Source organism: Pieris napi, chromosome 15, assembly GCF_905475465.1.
Source record: "Pieris napi chromosome 15, ilPieNapi1.2, whole genome shotgun sequence".
In the NCBI taxonomy this organism is placed as follows: Eukaryota; Metazoa; Arthropoda; class Insecta; order Lepidoptera; family Pieridae; genus Pieris; species Pieris napi.
Genome location: NC_062248.1, coordinates 10,285,094 through 10,310,055, shown reverse-complemented (window position 1 = coordinate 10,310,055; position 24,962 = coordinate 10,285,094). Strand labels below are relative to the sequence as shown.

The window sequence follows — 24,962 nt, the reverse complement described above, 5'->3', positions numbered from 1 at the left end:
TGTTTTCACTACTAACATCCGGATTTCTATTGATTATTTTAGAAACGCTATTTTAGAGATTTTTCAATAAAATAATGCAAAATAACAAATTATATACAAAAAAAACAGATCCACAGATGAAAAATATTTTAATATTTTGAAGTTACACAGACATAACGTGTGGTGCGTGAGATTTTTCCGCGCCAAATCTGTACACAACTTTATGGTCATACATATTTCCTGGTGTCAAAACAGCATTAGGGAAATTGCTATGATTGACAGCATCAGGGTAGTTCTGAGTTTCCAAACAAAAGGCTCCATGACGCCTATAGCCAACGCCATCCCTTCCGACCAATGCAGATTCAGTTGGGGCAGGGAGAAAATTGCCAGTGTAAAGCTGAACGCCAGGCTGATTCGTGTACACTTCAAGGTATCTGCCTGATTTTGGGTGAGTTACCCGAGCTGTGAAGGTAAGATCCTGAAAATGATACAAATTTAAACACTAAAAAATAATCAAAAGCGAAAAAATAAATAAGTAAAAACATAGATGCAAATTAAAAAATAAATGGGTCTGTTTTGAAAGAAAATTGGCAGAAAAATGCTCAACATAAAAAGAGAGCTGCAGCCGGTTGGTAGCTACATATTTTTGTATATATGTGTAAATTTTGTGAATATCTTTTGTAAATAGTATTATTTCAAGAAATAAATGGGGCTTTATTTTTATTATTCTTTGATCAACACGGAACTTCGTAACTAAAATAATGACTTCATTGACATCTCTTTTTGAAGCTCAGTATTGAAATTCATCATGTCATGTCAACATCTTCTTCAGTCTCTTCTGAAGGTCGTGTTAGTAGCGCCGCACAACTTCCTCCACTATTCCCTGTCTTCGGCAAGCCTCTGCGTGATGGTAAGACCCGTAAGGGCCTTTACTTGCTCGGTCTAGCAAGAAGCGATCGGCCTCGAGGTCTGGTGGCCTCCACTCCGACCGTGGATGAGTTTTTCTTGACTAGAAATTCCAACGAGACAGCAAAGTACCTTGTTACCGAAGCGATTGATACAGAAGTTGTCATCGAACAAAAGCTCGCCCTTCTTCATCGCGTCTCCCAGACGTATGGGCACGCGCAGGTCGAACGGTGTACCTCCTACTTGGAGGAGTCGGCCAGTGGGTATAGACCCCTCGTTGGTTTCCGTAATCCTATATAAAAACAATTCTACTAATATTTAACAGTCACTTAAACGGGTCTAAGATACTATCAAATGTTTATAATATCGTTGTAAAAAAATGCTTATAAAATTTCTGCATAAAAAATGTGTCCCATGCCCCATAAACATGGACAGGCGTGCCCTCTAAGAGGCTACATCTTCTGTCCAGTTCTGTATACAAAAAATCACAGAAGCTTGGCCAAGCCATGGAGGGCAGTTGGTTGTGGTTAGCGCACATTCAGAAGAAGAATTGTTTCGTGTTGGTAACAGCAGGTTCATCCATATAAAACATGATCAATGAAGCTGAATTTCCCCCGTGGCGAAAGCGGAACAAGCAACTCTTGCAAAAAAAGTATAAAAATTTCTCCGTACTGGTCAGCGTTCATCATGATGACATGGTCAAAGAGTCTCTCTGCTCCTGCGTCATGTCCCGCCAAATTAAAATATGAATGGTTGGTCAAATTTATCACTGTCTTCTTGTCGGAACTGGCCACATAGTTGATATGCAGCTCATCATCCTTCACCTCGTATATCACATTGGTGATGAGATTGCCTGGGTAATGCTCTTCGCTGTCTTTCGAGAGGTAGCTGAATATCACCTTATTTCCGTCAACTGCTGTGTTCCAATTTACCTGAAAATATATTAATATAAAAATATATCCAAAAGTCGGGGTTGGATGTTAAGGACTATCCGACAACAAAAATATTTAAATGGCTATATAATATCTGCCAAATCAAAAAAGGACAATAACAAATACAGATATCCGAAAATCAACAACGATCAATGATGCACTAACTTTCTCCCTTTCAAGAAAATGGAAATGGGCTGGATCCGGTGGACACAAAGACTGGTAAAATGGCCGGGGCCACGAGGCACAAGACCTAGGGGCCAGTCTTGTGCCAGATGGATAGATGACATTCCGATGACGGTGGGGAAAGATGGGAGAAAAAAAATAGAAAATTGTGGAATCACTTGAAGGCTTTTACCCGTGGGTTTTTATAAATATAAACACAATATTTTTACTGTTAATGTCTTGTGTGTTGAATAAAATAAGCCTAAATTATTATTATGCCAAATCATTTTTACATAAATGTGTATGTGTTAATGACGCGGTTAATATGGCACCAGCTTTCCAAGTCTAAGTGCCACTATTTTCTTAAAGCGTAGTTTTCATAAACGAGACTGCGATAAATGTGACCATATGTAAAGAAACTTTATTACACATAAAAAACTATGTATAGTTAAAAGTAAAGATTTAGATTTTTTGAAATAGGGAACGTTCAAGTATTACGTAACGCAATTTTTGGGAATTATTGACCCCCCCCCCATGTAACTCGCCGTAACGTTATTCAGTACCCAAGTATAGTAAAACGTTTCGTGACCACCTAGTGACTCTTTAGTCACTATTATGTAGTGTAAGTCGAAAAAAATATTAACAATAACGCGTAATTTAATCCCCGCCCCGCATCGTAACGTTTTACAAAAGGAAAAAAAACACGTTACGTAATACTTGAACGCTCCCATAGTGGTTAAAGACTCTGAAAGAGAAAAAGCGTTGGGAGAAGTGCGTTTATGGGTAAATGTAAGTTTGCGTTGTGTATGATGTGTGGTCGGGGTTTGTTTCCAAAGCGTCTGCATATTGTCATTAAGTATAGTCTAACAGTAAAAAGTTTTGATCCATCGTACAATTTTGAAGTTGGACAGCGAATATAATAGATTTTGACATACGGAAAACAGATACGAGAACGCGCTACTTCGAATCTATAGCCGTATTTTTAATTAGACGAAGTCAACTGACGTTTACGGTGTTGTCAGTTTTTAATGAAATAAAAATAGTGTTGTGACAAAGTAAAAATCCCTGAATGAATGATCGGTGATGGCACTAGTCGCCGCGCCGCGCTTTGTAATAAGACGTCAAAAAAGTGATTGTAGTTACATAGTACTAGTACCTAACTTATATCAGAGCACTTTTATACAATTTTGAAATAGAAATAATATTCTTTTATTGTTTGAAATGATTAACTATTCACACTCATTGTTCATTCATCTGATTGAACAAGAACTGAACGCATCACTATTACTTTAAATATTATTTTACAAAGTGACATTAGCTACTGACAGTTGGCTTCGTCTAATTAAAAATACGACTATAAGGATATGTTGTCATATGGAAAATAAATATTATAAAACTAACTTTCTGAAATTCTTACCTTATCAAAGCCAACGATTCCACCATGTAAATGATCTTTGCCGATGTTCTTAGCGACTTCGTACGTTTGGCCGTCGATTTGGAAGGTGGCTCCACCTATCCTGTTCGCACACCGACCAACTGTTGCACCTAGGTATGGTGTATTCCTAGTGACATACCCTTCAATGTCATCGAAGCCAAGAACTACGTCACTGGCCACGCCATTGTTATCGGGAACCTAAATAAAATACAAATCAAAATTATTTCTTTATATAGGTATATTTCATTTTCTTCCTTGCATCTTTGTAGTTTGTCAATTGGAAGTTCTTAATTTTAAAATCGATACAATACAAGTTTTTTCTCTAATTGTTGTAAATTATGCTGACGTTGACGTCCAATATAACGTTGAGTCTCAGTACAAATAACATCATTTAAGCCACTACTAATATAAAAATCACCTTATTATTTAGTTTCTTTATCAAATCAGGTTTTATCTGTAATAAGCAGTGTCAGCTTAGTAGTTTCATCGTGTATCATCCCTGAGTTCGTAACATTTAACAGTCGTTCGTACGGTGAAGGAAAATGTCTTGAGGAAATCCGCAAGCGTAAAACCTTAAAAGATGGCGTGTGTCTGGTGCCAGAAAGCTGATCACCTACTTGCTTATTAGAAAAAACAAATGATCACGAAACAGATACATAAAGGCCTAGACCAGAAAGGTTGAAGCGACTCTGATTTTTGTGATGATGAGATTGATGATGATGAAAAGAGGTTAGGATGATAATAATAGTCGCGAATTAGCACTAAATATGACTTGTATGTCAAAAACATTAAATATACAGGAAGTTCCACTATGTTTCTATTAAATCTGAACTACGCTTTAGTGAAAATAGACTAACAATTGAGTTTCGTATAAATCAATATTTCTCTCACTCACCTGAATAGATTGTACGATGGCTCCATAAGAGATGACAGAGATAGCTATACCGCTATCAGTGTACCATGTGAATTTTCTAACTGGTTCGTTCTTAAACGTACCGAAGTATTCTTCCGATAGATGCACCATTTTTCAACTGAAAATAAACCAAACTGTCAAAATATTGAAAAACGACTGCGCTGGTTGCTTTTTTAAGCGATTTGATATTTATTGGTGACCCTAAATCAACTAGAATGCATAACCGATAAAAGAAATTACACACGAAACAAAAATAATAAATTTTATTACGAAAAACAAGCTAGAGAATTACATATATACAGTTTAATGAAATATTTCTATTGCTATATGCACTAACATATAGTAGAACTGAAGACAGTAAAAAGGTCCGTTTACTGTAGTTCGTTGACTAATATAGGTAGTTCTGTTAATATACGCTGATTTTACAGCTTTAGGATCGCAATCGCTATTGAGAACAAGCTATTTGACAAGATTTAAAACCTGTTTCACTTTGTTATTGTAGAACCTATACAAATTGTTATTTTAAATTCCGTTAAGTCTTTAAACATTCATAAAATAAAGAACCCTTCGTAATTTATTAACCAAGATAGTTGTTGCACCAGTTCCTATGGCGTACAATGTATTATTCTAGTATGTGACCGTTTTATTACGCGTGACATATAAAAACAAAATCTTTCTAATTACGGATCATTCTTTATTAGTCTATAATAGAATTTAATAATTACCGCGATAATTTAATAATTATCTAATTATTTACTTTCTAAAAAGATGCAATATATTAGAGAATATTGTTATTTATCACTCTCGTGTAAATAAATTTTACACTTTATCAACATTATTTAACTAATTATTGCTTATAGTACCTTTATAGTCAACGTTTTATATCACTACGTAACACGTCAACATTTTATTTTGCTAAATTGGGTAATCGAAATCGTTCCAAAATACTAATAATAAATTACTTACATTTATTATTTTATTGACTTCTTCAAGTATGCCTACTATACGTACTGAACTTTGGAACCGAAAATGTAATTTATTTATAGTGAAAAATGTTGATAAAGATGCGGTTTTGTATCATAAACCACATTATTTTAAAAAAAAACATTCGTAATTATTTCATGAGCGTCAAAGTAGTTGACAGTTAGTTTAACGACGATAATAAAATTATTATTAAAACAGTCTTGTAATACAAACTACACCAGTTATATAAAGACACTATGTTTATAAATATAATAAACTATTAATTTAATACTACAAAATATGCACAACTGATTCACCGGCTAACCTCACAATATGAATTTGATAGATTAATAATACAAATACTTACGTGCACTAATAGACCACCAACGATAATCTTTAAAATAATTAACTCTTAAACCTTACGATACGCTCGACAACTTTATTGTTTGATACGTTATCTCATTTATACTTCAAAGTGAAGTTCAGTATAATTCCACTTGTGTATAAGTTCACGCCGTTCACTTGACCTTGTAAAATTGTATCTATGCGTAGCGTCTCAGTGAAACATCTTTCTTTTCATATTAAACATTCGAAACCTTATTATTAAATTAATAATTGCAATATATATATACCTAGTTTATAGCAACCTATTATTGTGTTACTTAGTAAAATATTTATACGTTTGTTGCGGAGCCAATAAATACTTCAGATTAGACTATCATTCAATTGATTGAATTGAATTGGCTCAATTGCAAACAGGACAGATACATATTTTTAAATTTCAATAAGAACCGTTGTAGTAATTTGAGTGAATACTTTTTTAAATTAAGAAAGAAACATTTATTATACGTAATAAAAAAGGATGTTCAGTTAAAAAAAATGTACTAGCACTTTCCTTTTGACATGTTAACTGTACTTTACTTCATGATTTAGATGAGGGTTCACTCTGCATCTTCTACCGCATTTACCATGGAGAGTGTTCAGAGTTGTTCGGATTAATACCTGCAGCTGAGTTTCATCATTGGACGTTGAGGCATAATACGAAATTCCACCCGTATCACCACGACGTCCGCCGTTTCACAACTGAGCGTTTTATCAGGCAGTTTTTGCCGCGCACCACCACTTTGTGGAACCAGCTGCAGTATTTCCGAACCAATTCGACTTAGGGTCCTTCAAGAAAAGAGTGTACCAATTCTTAAAAGGCCAGCAACGCACTCGCGAGCCCTCTGGCATTGAGAGTGTCCATGGGCGGCGGTATCACTTACCATGAGCCTCCTGCCCGTTTACCCCCTGTTCTATAATAAAAATTGATTTCTAGATAACACAAATTTATAATTAAACTATTTTGGCACAGTAAAATATTTTCTGTTTCAGTATGGGACAGCTGGACAAGATATTGTTTAAGATTTTTAGAAAATGTATGTAATGTGAGGTTTGAAATGTCAGTGAAAATTTTGTTTTTAAGAAAGTGGTCAAGATGAAAGGGCCTCGAAACGGCAAGGAACGAGAAAAAGCGTTGGGCGAAGAAAGTGCGTTTTTGGGTTGCTTATACAGGGTGTCCCAGAAAGAATGGATAATCCTTGAACCCCGCACGGAACAGCTCTCCAGCGCTCAGAAAAAAATATAAAAAAAAATAATTCCAAGTGATACCCAAAATATGTGTTTTTTTAGAAAAAAATACGTTATTTTTACTTTACTTCACATTCATGTGCACAACGGCCACAAATAGTCCAGTCAGTCAAGACAATTAATTCATTATAATTCCAAAAGTTTTCAAATTTTGATGTAAGGTCGGGAGTGGTATTAAAACAAACTATAAAATTTTGCAACCTGCTCTGCGGTCCGGAACATTGTTAAAAATGCAATAAATGATAATTTGCTCAGTTCTTGTGACCAAAATTCCAAAAGTTCTGCAAAGTTGGAGTGGTGTTAAATATATTATTTTACATCACGTGTCAAATTTGCAACCAATTTAAGTGTACGGAACATTTTTTGTTGTTAAAAATTAATGTTTTTCTTTATTAAACTGAAGGAAAACGTTCCAAAAGTTCTGCAAATTTGACAGATATATCGAAAATAAAATAAATAACAAAAAATGTTCCGTACACTTAGGTTGGTTGCAAATTTTATAGGTGATATGAAATATTATATCGAAAACTTCCCCAAGTTTGCAGAACTTTTGGATTTTTTTTCACGACCATACAGCAAAAATTAATTTAATTGCAATTTTAACAATGTTCCAGACTGCGGACAAGGTTGCAAAATGAGATTTATTGTCGTCCCAATGTACCATTCACTTGACCGAAGTTTGAAAACTTTTGGAATTATTATCAAATTTTCGATTTCGAATGTCTATAATGACTGGTCTAAAAGTAATGAAATTTGTGGCGTTTTTGGTGTCATCTTATACCTGATAGACTATGCTACTAGAAATACAATAAATAAATAAGAATCTATGATACTTTTTTCAAGAATAAAATAAGAACTTGAGTTTTTGACATGAAATTTGATAACAAAATAATTTTGGCATAGTTTGAGAGTGTTTCATGTAAAAAAAAAGTATGAAAACGTAAGTGGCCAGCTATTTAAAATGCGCAGTTCATACCGTTTACAAAATGGTATAATACATAATTTTATCTAATACCACTACGAAGTTATTGCTATTGAGATGCAAAAAGAGTAAATACGACTTAAGACAGAAAATTGTAAAATGATATTTTATCTTGTCTTAAACGGTAACATTGACAATCCAGCGTTCCAAAAAAGGGTCCCTTTTTATTGTACCTGGGGTGGTTACTATTTACTATTTACTTGCGTGGCCCAAGCCCATATGTTGTTTACACGAGACAAGAATAGGTTTGTAGAGTATGAGCGAGTGAGGGAAAAGATCTTTTTTCGCTCGGTACACTGCACTGGTTTGATCATTATCAGATCGGTTTCAGATACATAGCAAAGAAATTTACTTAGTTTATTTAATATCTAGTGCGTCTCTCAACTTGTTCGGTGTCGCATGTGTGCATTCCTTTCGCATTTCTCTGTGAGTTTGAATCAGTGTTATTACGACGATTTCTGGCTATTTATTGGACTACTCGTTTTGCTTACTGATTTGGACTTTGGTTGGTGATTTTAACGACGACTTGGCTTGTATTTGACTGATTCAGTGAATTAAAATGCCGCGGATTCAATATACGGCACACGAATACGTCAACATACACTTCATCTATGGTGAGTGCAGGAGCAACGCAAGTGCTGCTGCAGCCCTTTATAGTGAAAGATATCCTAATGCGCTTCATCCAGATTACCGTGTATTCGTGAGAGTCCACAGATGTTATTCGGATGGCAGAATACCTGGCAGTGGCATTGGTGGTACGAGCTCCGGAAGACTAGCGAATATTAATACTCAAGACATTGTGCTTGACGAAATTGAGCAAGACCCGTCGACCTCTGTAAGAACAATATCACGGCGTACTGGAATCCGACCGTGCACCGTGTACTGAAAATAAATAAATATCATCCTTACCATATTAGACGCGTCCAAGCTCTGCAACCGAGAACCGCATTACAATGCAAGATTGTTTTTTTGTCGACAAATGCTTGCAAAAATAGAAGAAGACCCACAATTCTTTGGAAAAATTCTATGGAGCGACGAATCAACTTTAAAAAAGACGGATACTTTAATATGCATAATCTGGCAACTCTCGAATCCAAATTAAATGGAAGAAATGCCTGAGGAGGTAAGAGAATCCCATTGGCTACAGAATGATGGCTGCCCTGCACATTATGGCACAAACGTCCGTGCTTATTTAAATGTCACGTATCAAATAAATGGATTGGTCATTTGGGTCCCATTTTGTGGCCTCCTCGATCCCCGGATTTAAACAGACTGGACTTTTTTTTACTGGGGATGTCTAAAGGAACAAGTGTACTCCAAAAAAAATTTAAATTTGGAGGAATTACGCAGCCGTGTTCAAGAGAGCGTTTCAAAAATAAATGAACGACGCTACGCACGTTATCTTAGAAGAGCCTTTATAAGAAGATGTAGAGCGTGTATTAGAGTCAGTGGCAGACAATTTGAACACCTGTTGTGAATAAAGCTCGATTTATGTACACCCGATTTTTTTATTATTATTAAAATTTATTAAGACTTATCTTTTCTTTTTTAGTCGTATTTACTCTTTTTGCTTCTCAATAGCAATAACTTCTAAATGAAACACTATTTTGACCGGATTGAAGTTATGTATTATTATAAATTTACAACTATTTAACATAATTTTAAATTGATCCGACGTTTCGCGTGCTTTACAGCGTGCGTGGTCACGGTGACTGAAGACAAAAGATGTTGAATGTCAAAAAGTATCACAGCTGCAGAGAAAGTTGCATTATCTGTATTTATTTCCCCGGAGTTGGTATCGACTAAAAGAGGGAGGGTTTTGGCAAAAATGGCAAAAAATCAATCCGGTCAAAATAGTGTTTAATTTAAATGAAAAAAAGTTATGTTAATCAAAGACAATACTATGAGCAATAACTTCGTAGTGGTATTAGATAAAATGATGTATTATACCATTTTGTAAACGGTATGAACTGCGCATTTTTTTAAATAGCTGGCCACTTACAAAAAGTATCATAGATACTTATAATATTTAATGTATTTCTAGTAGTATAGTCTATCAGGTATAAGATGACACCAAAAACGCCACAAATTTCATTACTTTGTGGCCGTTGTGTACATGAATGTGAAGTAAAGTAAAAATAACGTATGTTTTTCTAAAAAAAAAAACATATTTTGGGTATCACTTGGAATTTTTTTTTTCATATTTTTTCCTGAGCGCTGGAGAGCTGTTCCGTGCGGGGTTCAAGGATTATCCATTCTTTCTGGGACACCCTGTTTATAGGTTTGCGTTGTGTTTGATGTGGTGTTTTTTTTTCTAACCCTACAGTTAACATACAATACATATAACATAAAAACTACAATACTAAAGATATTGCCAAACAAAAGAATACAAAATAACTACAAAAAGTTTCAAACATTGAAAAATTAAAATGATTAAATACGTAATTCCTAGTTCGGTTGTGCTGTGTGGTGGTAAAAGTAAGGGTGTGTCTGTGTATGGTGTGCATGTGCATGCAGGTGATAGCACCGGCATGCACACGCACACACTATGGCATAGCACTATAGATAATTAAGAAAAAAAATTAAATTAAGAATAATTAAGAGTTTTTAGAAACTAAATTTAAATCTTTCCTTCTTATTAGTGTAGTGAAAATTTAAAACGGTGGTATCTTAAATAAAACTCAAAATAAAAAAAAACATGTATTCAAAAATGATTACAAAACTAAGGCACTTTTTGAGTATGTATTGTCATTTTAGCTTAATTAACTATTGGAATGTACACAATTGGAAATGCTTAAATATATTTTTAATACAAAAAGTCCTGAACTCAGTGGGTATGGGGCAAATTTACTTCAATTTCTTTTTCTAGTACTAGATTCCAGCACCTCTAAGCTTATCTCTCTCTTTTAGCTTAAAGTCATTGACGATTTGCTTTGATATCTGCCCCATACCCATAAATACAACAAAACTAGGGATACTATGAAAAATATTTATCGTGAAAAATTTGGACGGATTTTCATCTAAAAAGTATTATGCAAGTTTTATTATTAAACTAATTTCTATAAAAAAACATGTTCTAACATGCGGGTAGTAGCAAAAAAATTAAAATCTTAAATAAAAACAGTTAGTGTTACAAACTAAATACAAATAAAGAAAATTCCAGTACATTGATCGTATGACAAGTTTTGTGACACAAAAAAATAAGACCTACCCTAAATACTGGCAAGAAACAACAACAAAGACTATTTTTTCTGTCGTCACCTTTCTAAAACTATAGCTGTCTCTTTCATTTCGTGATTTCGTGAGTCATAGACAGAGACAGCATGATTTCAGTTGTTCACTGATTTATATATTTGGAACTATTTGTCATGGATATTTGATACTTAAAATAATATGGACGTACAAAAAAATCAGTCTCCTTTTATAATGTTGAAATCTTAATGAAAATATAACAAAAAATAAAATTTCTATAGAGATTCAAAAAAATGTGGGTACATGCAAGATAAATTCGTTTCAGTATACTGCTATTATACTAAGGATTACACAAAAAAGGTAATCTACCCTCGTTTTTACACCGTTACATCGACAGACGCTACCTCATTGGCTAATCCACAGATATTAGCCCCAATGGCCAAGTGAATGTAGCCATCTAGCCCAAAACTTGGACCCCACGAGTTCTTCGCGATGTAGTACGGCACATCAGCTGTCAAGTCATAACCAACTAACTCCACTGCATGGTTCAGATCTTTCGGACTCCCACTAAAAAGAAAATTCAGCTAGTAAGCGCCTTACAAGATAAATCTTAAAATGGAGAAAATATACAGCTTCACAGATTCATCAAAATTTAAATATTTTTTTTATTAACGGGGCAAGGGGACAGGGGGCTCACCTGATGTTAAGTGACTTTTACGAACTGGTACCTTTTCTTTAGGGACCCTAAGTCGAATTGGTTCGGAAATACTTCAGACAATTGCTTGGTTTCAACTGTATTCATAATTACCAATCCCCGGCTGTGCACTAATGGACTTTCTTTCTATGTGAACATTGAACATTAGCTCGAACGGTGAAGAAAAACATCGTGAGGAAATCGGCTTGTCTTAAATCGATGACAGCGTGTCTACTGTCTACTACAGGAGGATCACCTTGCTTATTAGATTGACAAATGATCATGAAACAGATACAGAAATCTGAGGCCCAGACCTAAAAAGGTTGCTGTGCCACTGGTTTATTTATTACTTCATTTTTGTTTAATTAATAAAAGACAATATTTAGTCCCTATATTCAACTGAAAAAATATGTTAGAAATTTTTTTAACAGCTAATATGGACTGATTAAAATTGTTCCATTAAGGGTCTGTTTCACAATGTATGTATAAAGTACCAAATAGCAATGCAACACATAAATTATTTGAAAGATAAATTGTGCTATTTGACATTCATCGGACTCATAACTTATGATGGACTTTATGTGACGAATAGCGCTATCTGACAGTCGTGAAACGCAACAATAGTGTTTATCCCACCAATAAGTAATAGATAGCTAATTTGGAACTTATAGAACTTATCCGTACATTGTGAAACAGACCCTTATTAATTTAAATCTGCTTGTAAATTACCTGCAATTATATTGTATCACTCCACCAAGGTAGTTCTGCCAGCTTAAAGCATTAACTGCCACTGCTACCGGTCCATGCGTCGCAATCAACGCTAGAATCTTGTCTTCTGCACTTGTAAAACTAAAAGTAACAATACATGTAACAATTATTCATAAAATTCATCAATATTTTAACACAGCGCAAGCTCAGTTTGACATACAACAAAGAATACTTTTGTTAAAAAGAGGGTAAAATATAGGTTTTTTCTTTTCGCGAGTTACCTAACATTAGTTATATATATGACGCAGCCAACTAGCTTAATTAGCCGCTCAATTAACAGCCTAGCCTTTTTTTCAATGTGCTATTTAACATTTGCTCGAACGGTGAAGGTAAACATCGTGAGGAAACCGAAATGTCTTAGACCCAAAAACTCGACGGCGTGTGTCTGGCGCTGGAGACTGATCACCTACTTGCCTATTAGATTTAAAAATCATCATGAAACAGATTCAGACATCTGAGGCCAAGACCTAAAGAGGTTGTAGCGCCACTGATTTATTTATTTTTAAATGTTTTTAGACGCACTTGATTTGAGAACTGATAAATTAAAAATACATTTTTATTCACGTCACGTCACGGAATTATTCCCTCAATAATAAACCTCGGTCAATATACTCACTCATCACAAGTGAATGACTTCACACGAACACCGGTCGCATTCTTGTTCATCACGCAGGCTCCATTCGTGAGTTTCAGAGGGTATTCTTTATCTGTCTCCACGACAGACTTGGTCATAGTGAGCCAATCCAGTAGAAGACAGATGTCACCACCAGCGCACCCACTATTGCCAAGCCCGGCGCAGTCTATCACTTCCTGAAAAAAAAAATTCTCAAATATATATAACATTATTACATTTTTTTTATAGAACAGGGGGAAAACGGGCAGGAGGCTCACCTGATGTTAAGTGATACCGCCGCCCATGGACACTCAATGCCAGAGGGCTCGCGAGTGAGTTGCCGGCCTTTTAAGAATTGGTACGCTCTTTTCTTGAAGGGCCCTCACTTTACATTCGACAACAAACGAATTAACAAACAAATATGGTGGCGCGGGGCATATTCCGTTCAACCAATCAGCGCGCGAGGTGCGATCCGTTTCACAATTTGACGGTTTCACTTTGATAGATTACAATCTACCGAATAATAATACGTTAAATTGTAAGCAGTACGTTAAGTTCACAATCTCGCGAGATAGATTATAATCTAACGGTGTTTACTATTTTACGGTGACATTTATATTTTATTCTTGAGGGATCCTTAATTGTTGGTTAATAGTATTAGACATAATTATTTTTAAAGTTTTATATATTTTAATTTTATTATTACAGGTGTATGAATCAACTATCATATCATCACAAAGAAAAAAATTACCTAGCTTAACGTAAAGTAGACGTTGTGTTGCCACCCTTTTAAGTGTAGACGTCACATCGTTAAACGCTCGTTACTGCTTCATACTAAATATTCTTCTATGATTAATTTATTTCGTAATTTTCATTAATCTAATTACTTAATTATATTCACATTACCGATAACAGCAAGGAAGGGACTGCCCGAGAAAAGAAGAGTGGGCAAGCCAAAAAGAAGTCATCAGCCGACTTATATCTTAATAGAAATACCAGGAAGAGAACGAAACACTAACATATTACTACTAACATTTAGCAAAAAGTAACTACTAACAACATTTGTAATGGAATTAGGATATGGAAATAAAATAAGGCATTATTATCTAATTTATAAAATTCTCGTGTCACAATGTTCGTTCCCCATACTCCTCCGAAACGGCTCGACCGATTCCTATGAAATTTTTTATGCATATTCAGTAAGTCTCAGAATCGGCTACTATCTTTCAAACCCTCTAAGTGATGAGGGGTGTACACCGCAATTTTTATTTTCTTTTTTATAATTTTTTTTTCTTATGATACAGCATACAAAAATACATACAACCCCTAATTTTCACCCCAACAACTACAATCTACAATCAACACCTATTATTTATTAAAAATAAATTCCTAGAAATAATATACATGGCAAAACAAACGTTTGCCGGGTCAGCTAGTTAACTATAAAAAAGCCTAATAAACACGAACGTTAGACCAGGTTTAAAAATATACACATCTCTGTCCGTATCTATGCATCAAAAGAGGATAGGTGTTCTATAGTAAATTTACAAGATTTAATTAAGAGCTAATAGGGTTTGTCCTTTAATTAAATAAGGAATCTTTGAAATCCAATCCCACATTCATTAATTAATTTGTAATTCCTTGGTTTATTGGATTGCAGTTGTCGACGGCATGAGTCACCTATTAGAAAAAAACATTTTTTTTATACATGTGTCTTCACTAAGACATCATAGAACATTACGATCTAGCCTTAAGTCTAATAAGTAATTTAAGTCTAACCTAATTTACTAAAAGGATTTTTATCATAAGACTCAAAAACATTACGTTGAGATACAATTTTTATTGTGTTTAACCTTATACATAATATACTTCTATGAGAACTAGCGTTTAAACTAGGCCTAGCCTGTATCTTAAATGCTAGTTCCTTCCAGTGTCATTAAGAAATTGGTTAATTTGTTTGTCATTAGATATTCATTTTTATTTTTTTATAAACTAAATGAAGGTTCAATCTATTTAAGTTGTTGCAATTGGTTAGACCGTAGTAAGTGTGAACTTCGACAATTTTTATGTCTTGAGGGTGAGAAACTAGGACACACGAGATATGAATTTAGTGTCGTTATTTAAGTAAGTATGTAAACTAATATTTATTGTTAAGCTTTTATATTTAAATTAAATCTTGAACAATATTACGGACTGAAGTTACAAATTATAAATAGCCTAATTTTGTTATTTTATATTACCAAACAAGTTTTCTATTTCTTGGTTACCTATATTTTATCTTTAAATCTTTTTATAGATTTTTTTATGTAATAAAAACGCTCCCTGCGTTCAAGTATTACATGACGAGTTTTGGGAGGGGGGGGGTCCTTTTGTAAAACGTTACGATGCGGGGCGGGGATTGAATTACGCGTTATTGTTTATATTATTTTCGACTTACACCACATAATAGTAACTAAAGAGTCACTAGGTGGTCACGAAACGTTTTACTATACTCGAGTACAGTACTGTACTTGGGTAATGTAAAACGTTACGGCGAGTTACATGGGAAGGGGGTCAATAGTCTCCAAAAATTGCGTTACGTAATACTTGAACGCTCCCTAAGAGGCAAACGAGCAGGAGGCTCACCTGGTGTTAAGTGATACCACCGCCCATGGACATTCACATTGCCAGAAGACGCGCAAGGGCGATGCTGGCCTTTCTAGAATTGGTACGCTTTTTTTTTAAAGGACCCAAAGTCGAATTGTTTCGGAAATACTTCCGTGGGCAGCTGGTTCCACATAGCGATGGTGCGTGGAAAAAATTGTCTTAGAAAACGCTCAGCTGTGGAACGACGGACGTCGAGGTGATACGGATGGTATTTAGTATTTTGCCTTGACGTCCGATAATGAAACTCAGCTGCAGGTATTAGACCGAACAACTCCTCTGAACACTGTCCATGGTAAATGCGGTAGAAGATGCAGAGAGACCTCACATCTCTACGCACGGACGTCGATGATTCGAATCGCTCTTCGTTGAAAACAGTCAAGCAGAAGGAGTTGGAACTGGAGAGCTCCCGCCCAGAGGTGAGAACAGTAGGTACTCCACGTGGGGCCAAATTTGCGCTTTATAATAAAAAAAATTAAATTATTATTTCTTTAGGAATAAAGTTATTTTGAGTTTGATATAAATAAACATTTTTCTACTTCTCCGGTTCAACGTTCTAACATTTAAACAAGAACCGCATAATCTATGCGAAACCTACAAAATGTGCGACTTGCATCGAATGACCACAAGCTATTTAAGCTGCTTACCATTTCTAGGGTTAACTACAAGTACAACATATATATATGTACTATGTATACTGACAATTAAGCTGGTACAGAATTACTATCAATAAATTCTAATTCCTACCTATGCTTTCTTTAGATAATTATTAAAATTTTTGTTTCCATGTTAGCGCACGTTAGTATGACGTGCTAAACAGTAAGTGAAAAAAAATTAACAAAAGAACAGAGTGTTTTCTCTTGTTGGCGAGCTTTTATAAATAAATTAAGATAAATACCAACACATTTTATCTGAACGAACAACAGAACTACTAGAAATATCGAATCTACAGAAAAAATCTAAAAGCTTCGCGACCACATACATACTGAAACTGAAACTCCCGTGAAATCCAAAAAAATGCCTTTTAGATAAAACACACCAAATTTTTGCGTGTTTTAAAATCAATGTTCTCTGGTCACTTATTCATTCCCAATCACTCGTACGCACTTTTGCAGTCAGGTTTAGGACAACGATATTTTGGGAAAGTTCATTGCCCTTGAGGACATTGATAACAGAGGACTCTAAAGACATCAAAAATCAAATTTCAGTCCCCATCACAGTCTTTAATATAATGATTATAAAACTTTTTATGTGTAGTATTCGAAGACTGTGGAACAAAATTTGCATATTTCCAAAAATACTTTTCAGAGATATTTTTAGCTATATCACCGAAATTACATAATTAACACACAAATACAACCTTTTCGTATGTTTACTTTAATGTCTCGTAATTGGACGTAGGATACATTCATACTCTTCGAAAGGAAACTTACATAACAAATATGACGACTCATTGGTCTAGTGGTTAGTACCCCTGACTGCGAATCCATGGGTCCCGGGTTCGATCAACGGCTGAGGCGAACATCGATGTGATGAGCATTTGGTGTTGTTCTTAGGTCTTGGGTGTTTAAATATGTATTTATATGTATATCTATCTATAATATGTATGTATATCCGTTGCCTAGTACCCATAACACAAGCTTCACCAGCTTAGCATGGGACTAGGTCAATTGGTGTGAATTGTCTTTTATAAAAAAATAAAAAAAATACCTTACTAAAATGTGCCATTAAATTTCATTCCTCCAACTTTATCAAGATTTTGTTCCCTTTGGAGTAGACTGTTGGGTCGTGGGGTTCAAGTGCACAGGCGCTAATTAAATATTCAAGTTGGCGCCTGGTAGATAGTACCGGTGACCCCAGAGCTGGTTCTTACCTCGCTCAACGAATAAGTATCGCAATACAGCAAGGAAATGCTGCCAGCGCTAACAGTACCTACACTGCCACAGGGTGCAAACTTTTTAACTCAGTTTTAATTTTTATTTATTAATTTTTAATTATTATTATAGGTTAATTAAAATGTAAATACTGTATATTGAAAAGGTCGCATCAAAAGTGACCTAGTCAAACATTCTAGGATTGTACATTAGCTATGATATATCAGGTTGCTGAAACCACTTATATTATTAAACTAGTAGACTCGGCCAAGCGTTGCTGTGGCTAAGATTTTTGTTATATTACATAGTACGTAGTCTGTAGTAAACTATTCAAGAGAAAAGGCAGGAGAACACCAATCCACCATGCTTTTTCGGTGGTTATGCCATTAAATTGTAGCTTATGTGAAACGTTGGTAATTATTTTGATAAGGATCAATACCTAGGTACGAATAAAGAGCCTTTTCTAGCGGTGGTATTTTAATAAAAAAAAATTAATAAAAGGACGCTTATTGTGACGTAACTATAAAATATATTAATAATAATTTTATATAGATAGTGATGTGTCCTGAAAAATTGAAATACATCATTTTGTTCTATCATTAATAGTTTCGCAGCGCACGCGATTGAAGGAAGTTTTTTGTTTATTTTTTTACACCTTGGGTTAGATTATTCAATCTAACCCAGGGTAAGCATCCCTAATTTTTTTGAAAATGAAACATAGCCTCTGTCATTTGGGAATAGTGTAGCTTGCCAACGGTGAAAGAATTTTTGAAATCGGTCCAGTAGTTTCGGAGCCTATTCATTTCAAACAAACAAAAATCAAACCTATCCTCTTTATAATATTAGTATAGAAAAATAATTATATATATTAAGGGAAGATGATATAAGTAGAGCAGCTGGCCATATGTGGCTACGTATTAGACACCGAGAAGAGTTTGAAGCTCTTAGAAGAGGCCTATGTCCAAGGACAAGCTGTAAATCAGAAATTAGCCGGCTTGCCTATAATTATTAGTGTTCATACACTTCACTTCTTCACATTTTTATGTACTAGGATAAGAATTTTACATCAATAAAGGTTATTATTATTTTGAATTATAATATGTATAAAGATGTATTGATGATGATGATGACTTGTATTACGTTGATAAAATAAATTATTCAAAAGCTCATCAAATGTATACCTTCAAACGTATAGCATATAAAAATTTTTTTTAATGCAATTATATGACAATAACAGCGCAAATAAAATGTATTAAATATATTAAAATTAAATTAAAAAAGAAAAAGAAAACCTATTACATAGCATTTTTTATCAACTTATGCAATTATAATTATTTATTATTTTAAATCACTCTTCAAGAAAAGAGCGTATAACCAGCGGCACGTAAGTCTAGCGCTGGCCGATACGTGGAGGGGATTGCTGCGCTTGTGTACTGTCGCGCGGGGGACAAAATGCGACTGGAGAGCCAATCGACGCTCTTCATTCCGCTAGCCCCCCTCAGGTACCTTATTTTTTACTTCTGCGCAATAACGGTCAGCGCTAGAGTTTCGTGCCGCTACTTATACCAATTCTTAGAAGACCGGCAACGCACTCGCGAGCCCTCTGGCATTGAGTGTCCATGGGCGGCATCACTTAACATCAGATGAGCCTCCTGTTCGTTTGCTCGTGGTTATATAAAAAAAGTAGTTTTGAGTTTAATAATATTAGTATATTATACAGTCAAAATCTGTTATAACGACATCGAAGGGACTACTCATATTTGGTCGTAAAAACCGATAGTCGTAACAGCCGATGACGTTGTTATTAAGTTCCTAATACAATAGAATTCAGGGACCTTTGATTTTGGTCAATAAAACCGGTTTTGTCTGTATTTGCATAACTTGGCTTTTTGTGTGGATTTTGTATCGAATGTTACATAATATTCCTGCTATTCATTTTTCTTACCTGCACGCTAAGAGGTTGAAACTTTCCCGTTGAAATAGCAGCCATTGCTTCCATAGCACCGATGGTACTAAAAGCCCAGCATGCACCACACAGCCCCTGGTCCTTCACGGCGCCAATGACACCCTTTGACCGCCTGCAGACATGTACATATTATTAGAAAAAAAAAACAGTGGCGCTACAACCTCTTTAGGTCTTGGCCTCAGGATCTGAATCTGTTACATGATCGTTTTTAAATCTAATAGGCAAGTAGGTGATCAGCCTCCAGTGCCTGACACACGCCGTCGACTTTTTGGGTGTAAGACATGTCGGTTTCCTCACGATGTTTTCCTTCACCGTTCGAGCGAATGTTAAATGCGCACATAGAAAGTCGATTGGTGCACAGCCGGGGATCGAACCTGCGACCTCAGGTATGAGAGTCGCACGCTAACGCCACTAGGCCAACACTGCTCTTACATATTATTATTACCTCGAACTAAAATAAATTTATTATTGTTTAATTAGTTTTTATACAAGGAAAATAATTAATAAGACAACAATTACATGTCTGTACCGGAAACCTTCAGGTTTTTAAAGAAAAATAATACCAGAAATAGAATATTATTTACCACCGTGGTTAAATTTTAACTCAAGAACATAAAACTTTATGCTTTTATTATATTTTTATTTTATTATTATACGTTAATCACATAATTGAATAACTGTATTAATAAATATAATCGAGCCCCGTTTATTCCTTGAAACAAAACTATTTACAAAAGGTACACACAATTAAAATTTTATGCAAAAGTACTTCTTTTTTTAAGAATGAAACTATATTAGAAGTGTTCTAAGCTTAAATGGGGCACTTGTATTATTGAAACAAGTTCAGCGGTAAAAAATAACCTAACCAGTAAAACTTAAATAACTTACACAAATGAAAGTTCTAGTGTATATGTTGAGAATGTTGGATGCACTTTATCAATGGATAATACAATATATTCAAAAACAAGCTTATTGATAAATAAGATAATTTAAAGATGGGTACAGACAAGAGTACTAAAAAATAAATGTCGCATTGTGCGTCAATACTGATCGACAAAGGTTAACGACCTTCAATAAAAATAAAAGCGTTTTATACTTATCAATTGCTCTTTATTAATTCTCATATCGCGTCTTTTAATAAAAATAGCAAACTATGTTATGTCATTAATATTGACACATAAGAAATTTACTTAGTTCATAATTCATATGCGAGTGTTGGCCTAGTGGCTTCAGCGTGTGACTCTCATCCCTCAGGTAGTAGGTTCGATCCCCGGCTATGCACCAATATACTTTCTGTCTAAGACGCATAGGCGTGTGTCAGGCACAAGAGGCTGAGCACCTAATTGCCTCTTTAATTGACAAATAATTAAATAATTATGACTGTAGCGCCACTGGTTTTTTATAATTCATATGCGTCTGTGACTTCTTCAATACCAAAAGTCCCCTGGGGATATGTGTTCCGCAATATGTTGGACTACTCGATTGTAAGGAAGTTGCATGGATCTGGCTATCGCTGCACGTTTTAAGTTCTCATGTCATTTTCATTTTATATATCTTATTTTATACCATAAAGTGTTTGATTGTTCTCGTTTTAATATGTGATGTTTGAAGCATAAATAATATATTCAGTTTGTTAGTGTGCCAATCGAAGTAAACTTTTTTTAGTTAATCACAGGAAAAGGTATATCTAATATATAAAATTCTCGTGTCGCGGTGTTTGTGGTTAAGCTCCTCCGAAACGGCTCGACCGATTCTCTTGAAATTTTGTGTGCATATTGGCTATGTCTGAGAATCGGACAACATCTATTTTTCATCCCCCTAAATGTTAAGGGTAGTCCACCCCTAAATATTTTTTTCTATGATACAGCATTAAAAAATACATACAACCCCTAACTTTCACCCCTCTACGATCAACACCTATTTTTTTATTATAAATGATATACATGGCAAAACGACGTTTGCCTGGTCAGCTAGTATAATTATATAATATACAAGGCCCTCCTGATTCGGTAACTTCGTGGTGTTAAATTTCACGGGCTATAATTACTTTTATTCCCCATTTATGTTATATCAAAATTTATAAACCTATTCTTAGCGCTTGAATCGTTATCTCTGTTTTGTTTATAAAGGTCGGTAAACAAAAATAATTGCTTTTTATTGAAAATGATCAAAGTTCTAGGTGTCTAGTTTCTCAAAAATACCATCAGTGGTCTTGACAAGAACTTTAAGAGAGTTTTGTCATATAATCAAACGCATTGAACTTTCAACAATTTACATTTTTTTAAATAGAACAGGAGGCAAACGGGCATGAGGCTCACCTGATGTTAAGTGATATCGCCGACCATGGACACTCAATGCCAGGAGGCTTGCGAGTGCGTTGCCGGCTTTTAAGAATTGGTACGCTCTTTTCTTGAAGGACCCTAAGTCGAATTAGTTCGGAAATACTTCAGTGGGCAGCTGGTTCCACATAGTGGTGGTGCGCGGCCAAAACTGCCTTGAAAAACGCTCAGTTGTGGAACGTCGAGGTGATACGGGTGAAATTTCGTATTCTGTCTCGACGTCCGATGATGAAACTCAGCTGCAAGTATTAATCCGAATAACTCCTCTGAACACTCTCCATGGTAAATGCGGTAGAAGATGCAGAGTGACCCCACATCTCTAAGCAGTGCCAAAGGATCAAGCCGCTCGGAGAGGGATTGGTCGTCGACGATTCGAACCGCTCTTCGTTGGATACGGTCAAGTGGATGGAGCTGGTACTGGGGAGCCCCCGCTCAGAGGTGAGAACAGTACTCAATGTGGGGCAGAATTTGCGCTTTATATAGTTACAAGCGGTGGCCCGGAGTGAAGTACCGTCTCGCCTTGCTGAGCACACCAAGCTTTTTGGAGGCTTATTGAGCCTTTCCCTCCAAGTGACTGCGAAACTGAACGTCGTTCGATATGTCAACGCCAAGTATTCCAATTCCAATTATACTAGAGGACTTCTATTTGGACGATGTTTAGTTCAAAATAAGTCCACGGAGTGCTGATGTTTGCCATACGCAATATACAGTGGCATATACAGTCATAGTATTGGTAACATATTACATTTCCGGAATCAGAGTGATATAATAGAGCCACGGCCGTACACAAGTGTAATACAATATTGCAATGTTATTATTGATATTAAATTACGCTACAATAATCTGAAGCTGAAGTTTCAGTGTCTGGTTGATAGATTTTTATCGTCAGACTCGGAACTTACGAATTTGACATACTGGTCTCAAAATTTACTCTAAGTCATGATAGGGACAATTTAACAGTACAAGGTATATGTGGGAAAAATTAGTGCTTAGCCAGTTTGACCCTTAGTTGGGAATGGTTTAGATGAGAATGACATGTTTAACCAATATGCTACCCATAACTATAGACAATGCAACTTTTAAACCAAAAATAATCCAAAATAATATAAACAGTTTCTAGAACATTGTTCAGTTTTAACATATCTATAACAGTGATTTTAATTTGATTAAAAAGGAGTGATTTAATAATTTATGTATTTTGCAGTAGTAATATATAATTGCCAACCTAAAGTTCATTAATGTGCATACAGTATTGGAAAATAGGTTCCATACATATTTTTATATTTCTATGATTTATAATTTTATTAAATTGATATTATACTCAATTAAATCTCCAAATAACTATATATATCCTAAAAAAATATTACCATTTCTTAAACAAAAAGACATGATAATTCCTATTTCCAAGCTCTTAAATTGATTTCTATACTGTATTTATGTGATAAAAGGCATATAAAACTACTTACCAATCAATCTGAAGAGGAAGCGAGGCAGCTGCCCTCTCCTTTCTTATAATAATATAGATATTATCATGTAATGATATGGGAGCACTTTTATCTTTTTCTGTTTCATATTTATCTTTATCGTCCAGATTTGACATAGTTAACAATGGCTTTTTAGATCTATGAGAATCTTTTCTCCTATGAGGTTGTTCATCTGCAAGATGGAGCTCTTGAAACTCAATTTTAGACATATCTGAGAGATGAGTTAGGCCATACTTTGCTCGGTACTGCTCTGGCCCTCTGGCTCTTGAATTAAGTTCATCTATTTCCTGAACTGAAGCCTGAAAACCAGAATAATAATATAAAAAAAACATGTTTATGTAAGTATAAACTAAAGTAAGTAGAAAAGGTAGAAAGTTTTGTTATAAATAAGAAATGCAGCGTATGGAAAATAATTCTGATTATAAATATACAAAATGCTAAGCAATTAACTAATTACTTCTTGACATTTTTTAAACAAAATACTCATCAATAAAAACTTATTGATAGAGATAATGGAGGTACAATTATAAAATACATTTTATTTTTACATTTATGTTATATTGATACTGAAGATAAAATATCTCCTTGGAATTATAATTATAGCCCACACGACAGTAAAATTAACATAATTACTAGCGCGAATAAAAATGACAAAAAGTTAAAAATACATTTTTCATAGAAGAAAAACTTACCACAAAATGTTCGAATCTGGTTTCGTATTCCGCAGAGTTAGTAAAATAGCTTTTATTGTATTTTTTTACATATTCTTCAAACATTGGACGTAATTCTTCTTTACTCCTACCTCCTGAGTAGGAAAGCGGTATAGCCACGAACAATAAACACAATAAAGCAAAAGCCAAAATCCAGTTCCACCATTTTTTCATTATTATTTTATAGAATTACAGAAGTTAAGAAAAGTTTTTTGTATACAAAATTTGCGTGCACTTCACTCTGATAATCTCGATTTTCTAAATGTTTTGACATCTCAGTTGTCAGTTCTCACTTCTCATATGAGTCTTTGTCTACGACATTGACATTTAACAAGACATCTCTAAAACCTGTTGACAACATGACATACCAACCAAGGTATTCTGATTTTCAGAAATAGCAGCACCACGTTTCTCGGCCGCCATTTTATTTAAATAATTTAGGCAAAGTTAATTCGAGCATCATAGTGTTACAAAATATTATGTATATGCCAAGAAGGGCAATAGTTTCTAATTTCGTCGCACAAATTTGATGTTACTGATTATGCAGGAGTCTTGGGGGACCTTCATTGGAATACCTCCAAGTGATTTTTGCTGCCGGAAACGCGTCTAAGTTTAAAAAAAAATTAAGTTTTGTCTAATGTATTGAAATTTGTAAACAATTCACCATTATCTACTTTTCTATTGGTTATAAGAGATGTGACATTCACTTTAAAAATCGTTTTTTTTTAATTAATCGATTGTTACTATATATATAGGGGGGAGCCCCCCACCAATGAAA

The 24,962-nt window shown here is 34.8% G+C and overlaps 2 protein-coding genes across 5 annotated transcripts; both read right to left on the bottom strand.

The window, feature by feature from the left end:
• Positions 1-111: 111 nt before the first annotated feature.
• Positions 112-6,286, bottom strand: LOC125056543 (galactose mutarotase). Of its 4 annotated transcripts, none has more exons than XM_047659688.1 (6): positions 6,259-6,286; positions 4,310-4,445; positions 3,397-3,612; positions 1,558-1,817; positions 1,018-1,177; positions 112-457 (listed from the first exon to the last, which is right to left on the bottom strand). In XM_047659688.1, exons 2-6 carry the CDS (start codon positions 4,436-4,438, stop codon positions 143-145), a joined length of 1,080 nt encoding a protein of 359 aa, XP_047515644.1. In that variant the 5' UTR covers positions 4,439-4,445; positions 6,259-6,286; the 3' UTR covers positions 112-142. The 4 variants fall into 4 exon arrangements, with proteins under 4 accessions (XP_047515644.1, XP_047515641.1, XP_047515642.1 ...); XM_047659685.1 differs by lacking the exon at positions 6,259-6,286 and adding an exon at positions 5,658-5,786; XM_047659686.1 differs by lacking the exon at positions 6,259-6,286 and adding an exon at positions 5,294-5,426.
• Positions 6,287-10,588: 4,302 nt separating this feature from the next.
• Positions 10,589-24,476, bottom strand: LOC125056675 (cathepsin O-like). The gene is made up of 6 exons (XM_047659930.1): positions 24,167-24,476; positions 23,457-23,773; positions 19,631-19,763; positions 13,172-13,365; positions 12,517-12,636; positions 10,589-11,660 (listed from the first exon to the last, which is right to left on the bottom strand). Exons 1-6 carry the CDS (start codon positions 24,356-24,358, stop codon positions 11,471-11,473), a joined length of 1,146 nt encoding a protein of 381 aa, XP_047515886.1. The 5' UTR covers positions 24,359-24,476; the 3' UTR covers positions 10,589-11,470.
• Between the last annotated feature and the right edge of the window lie 486 nt (positions 24,477-24,962).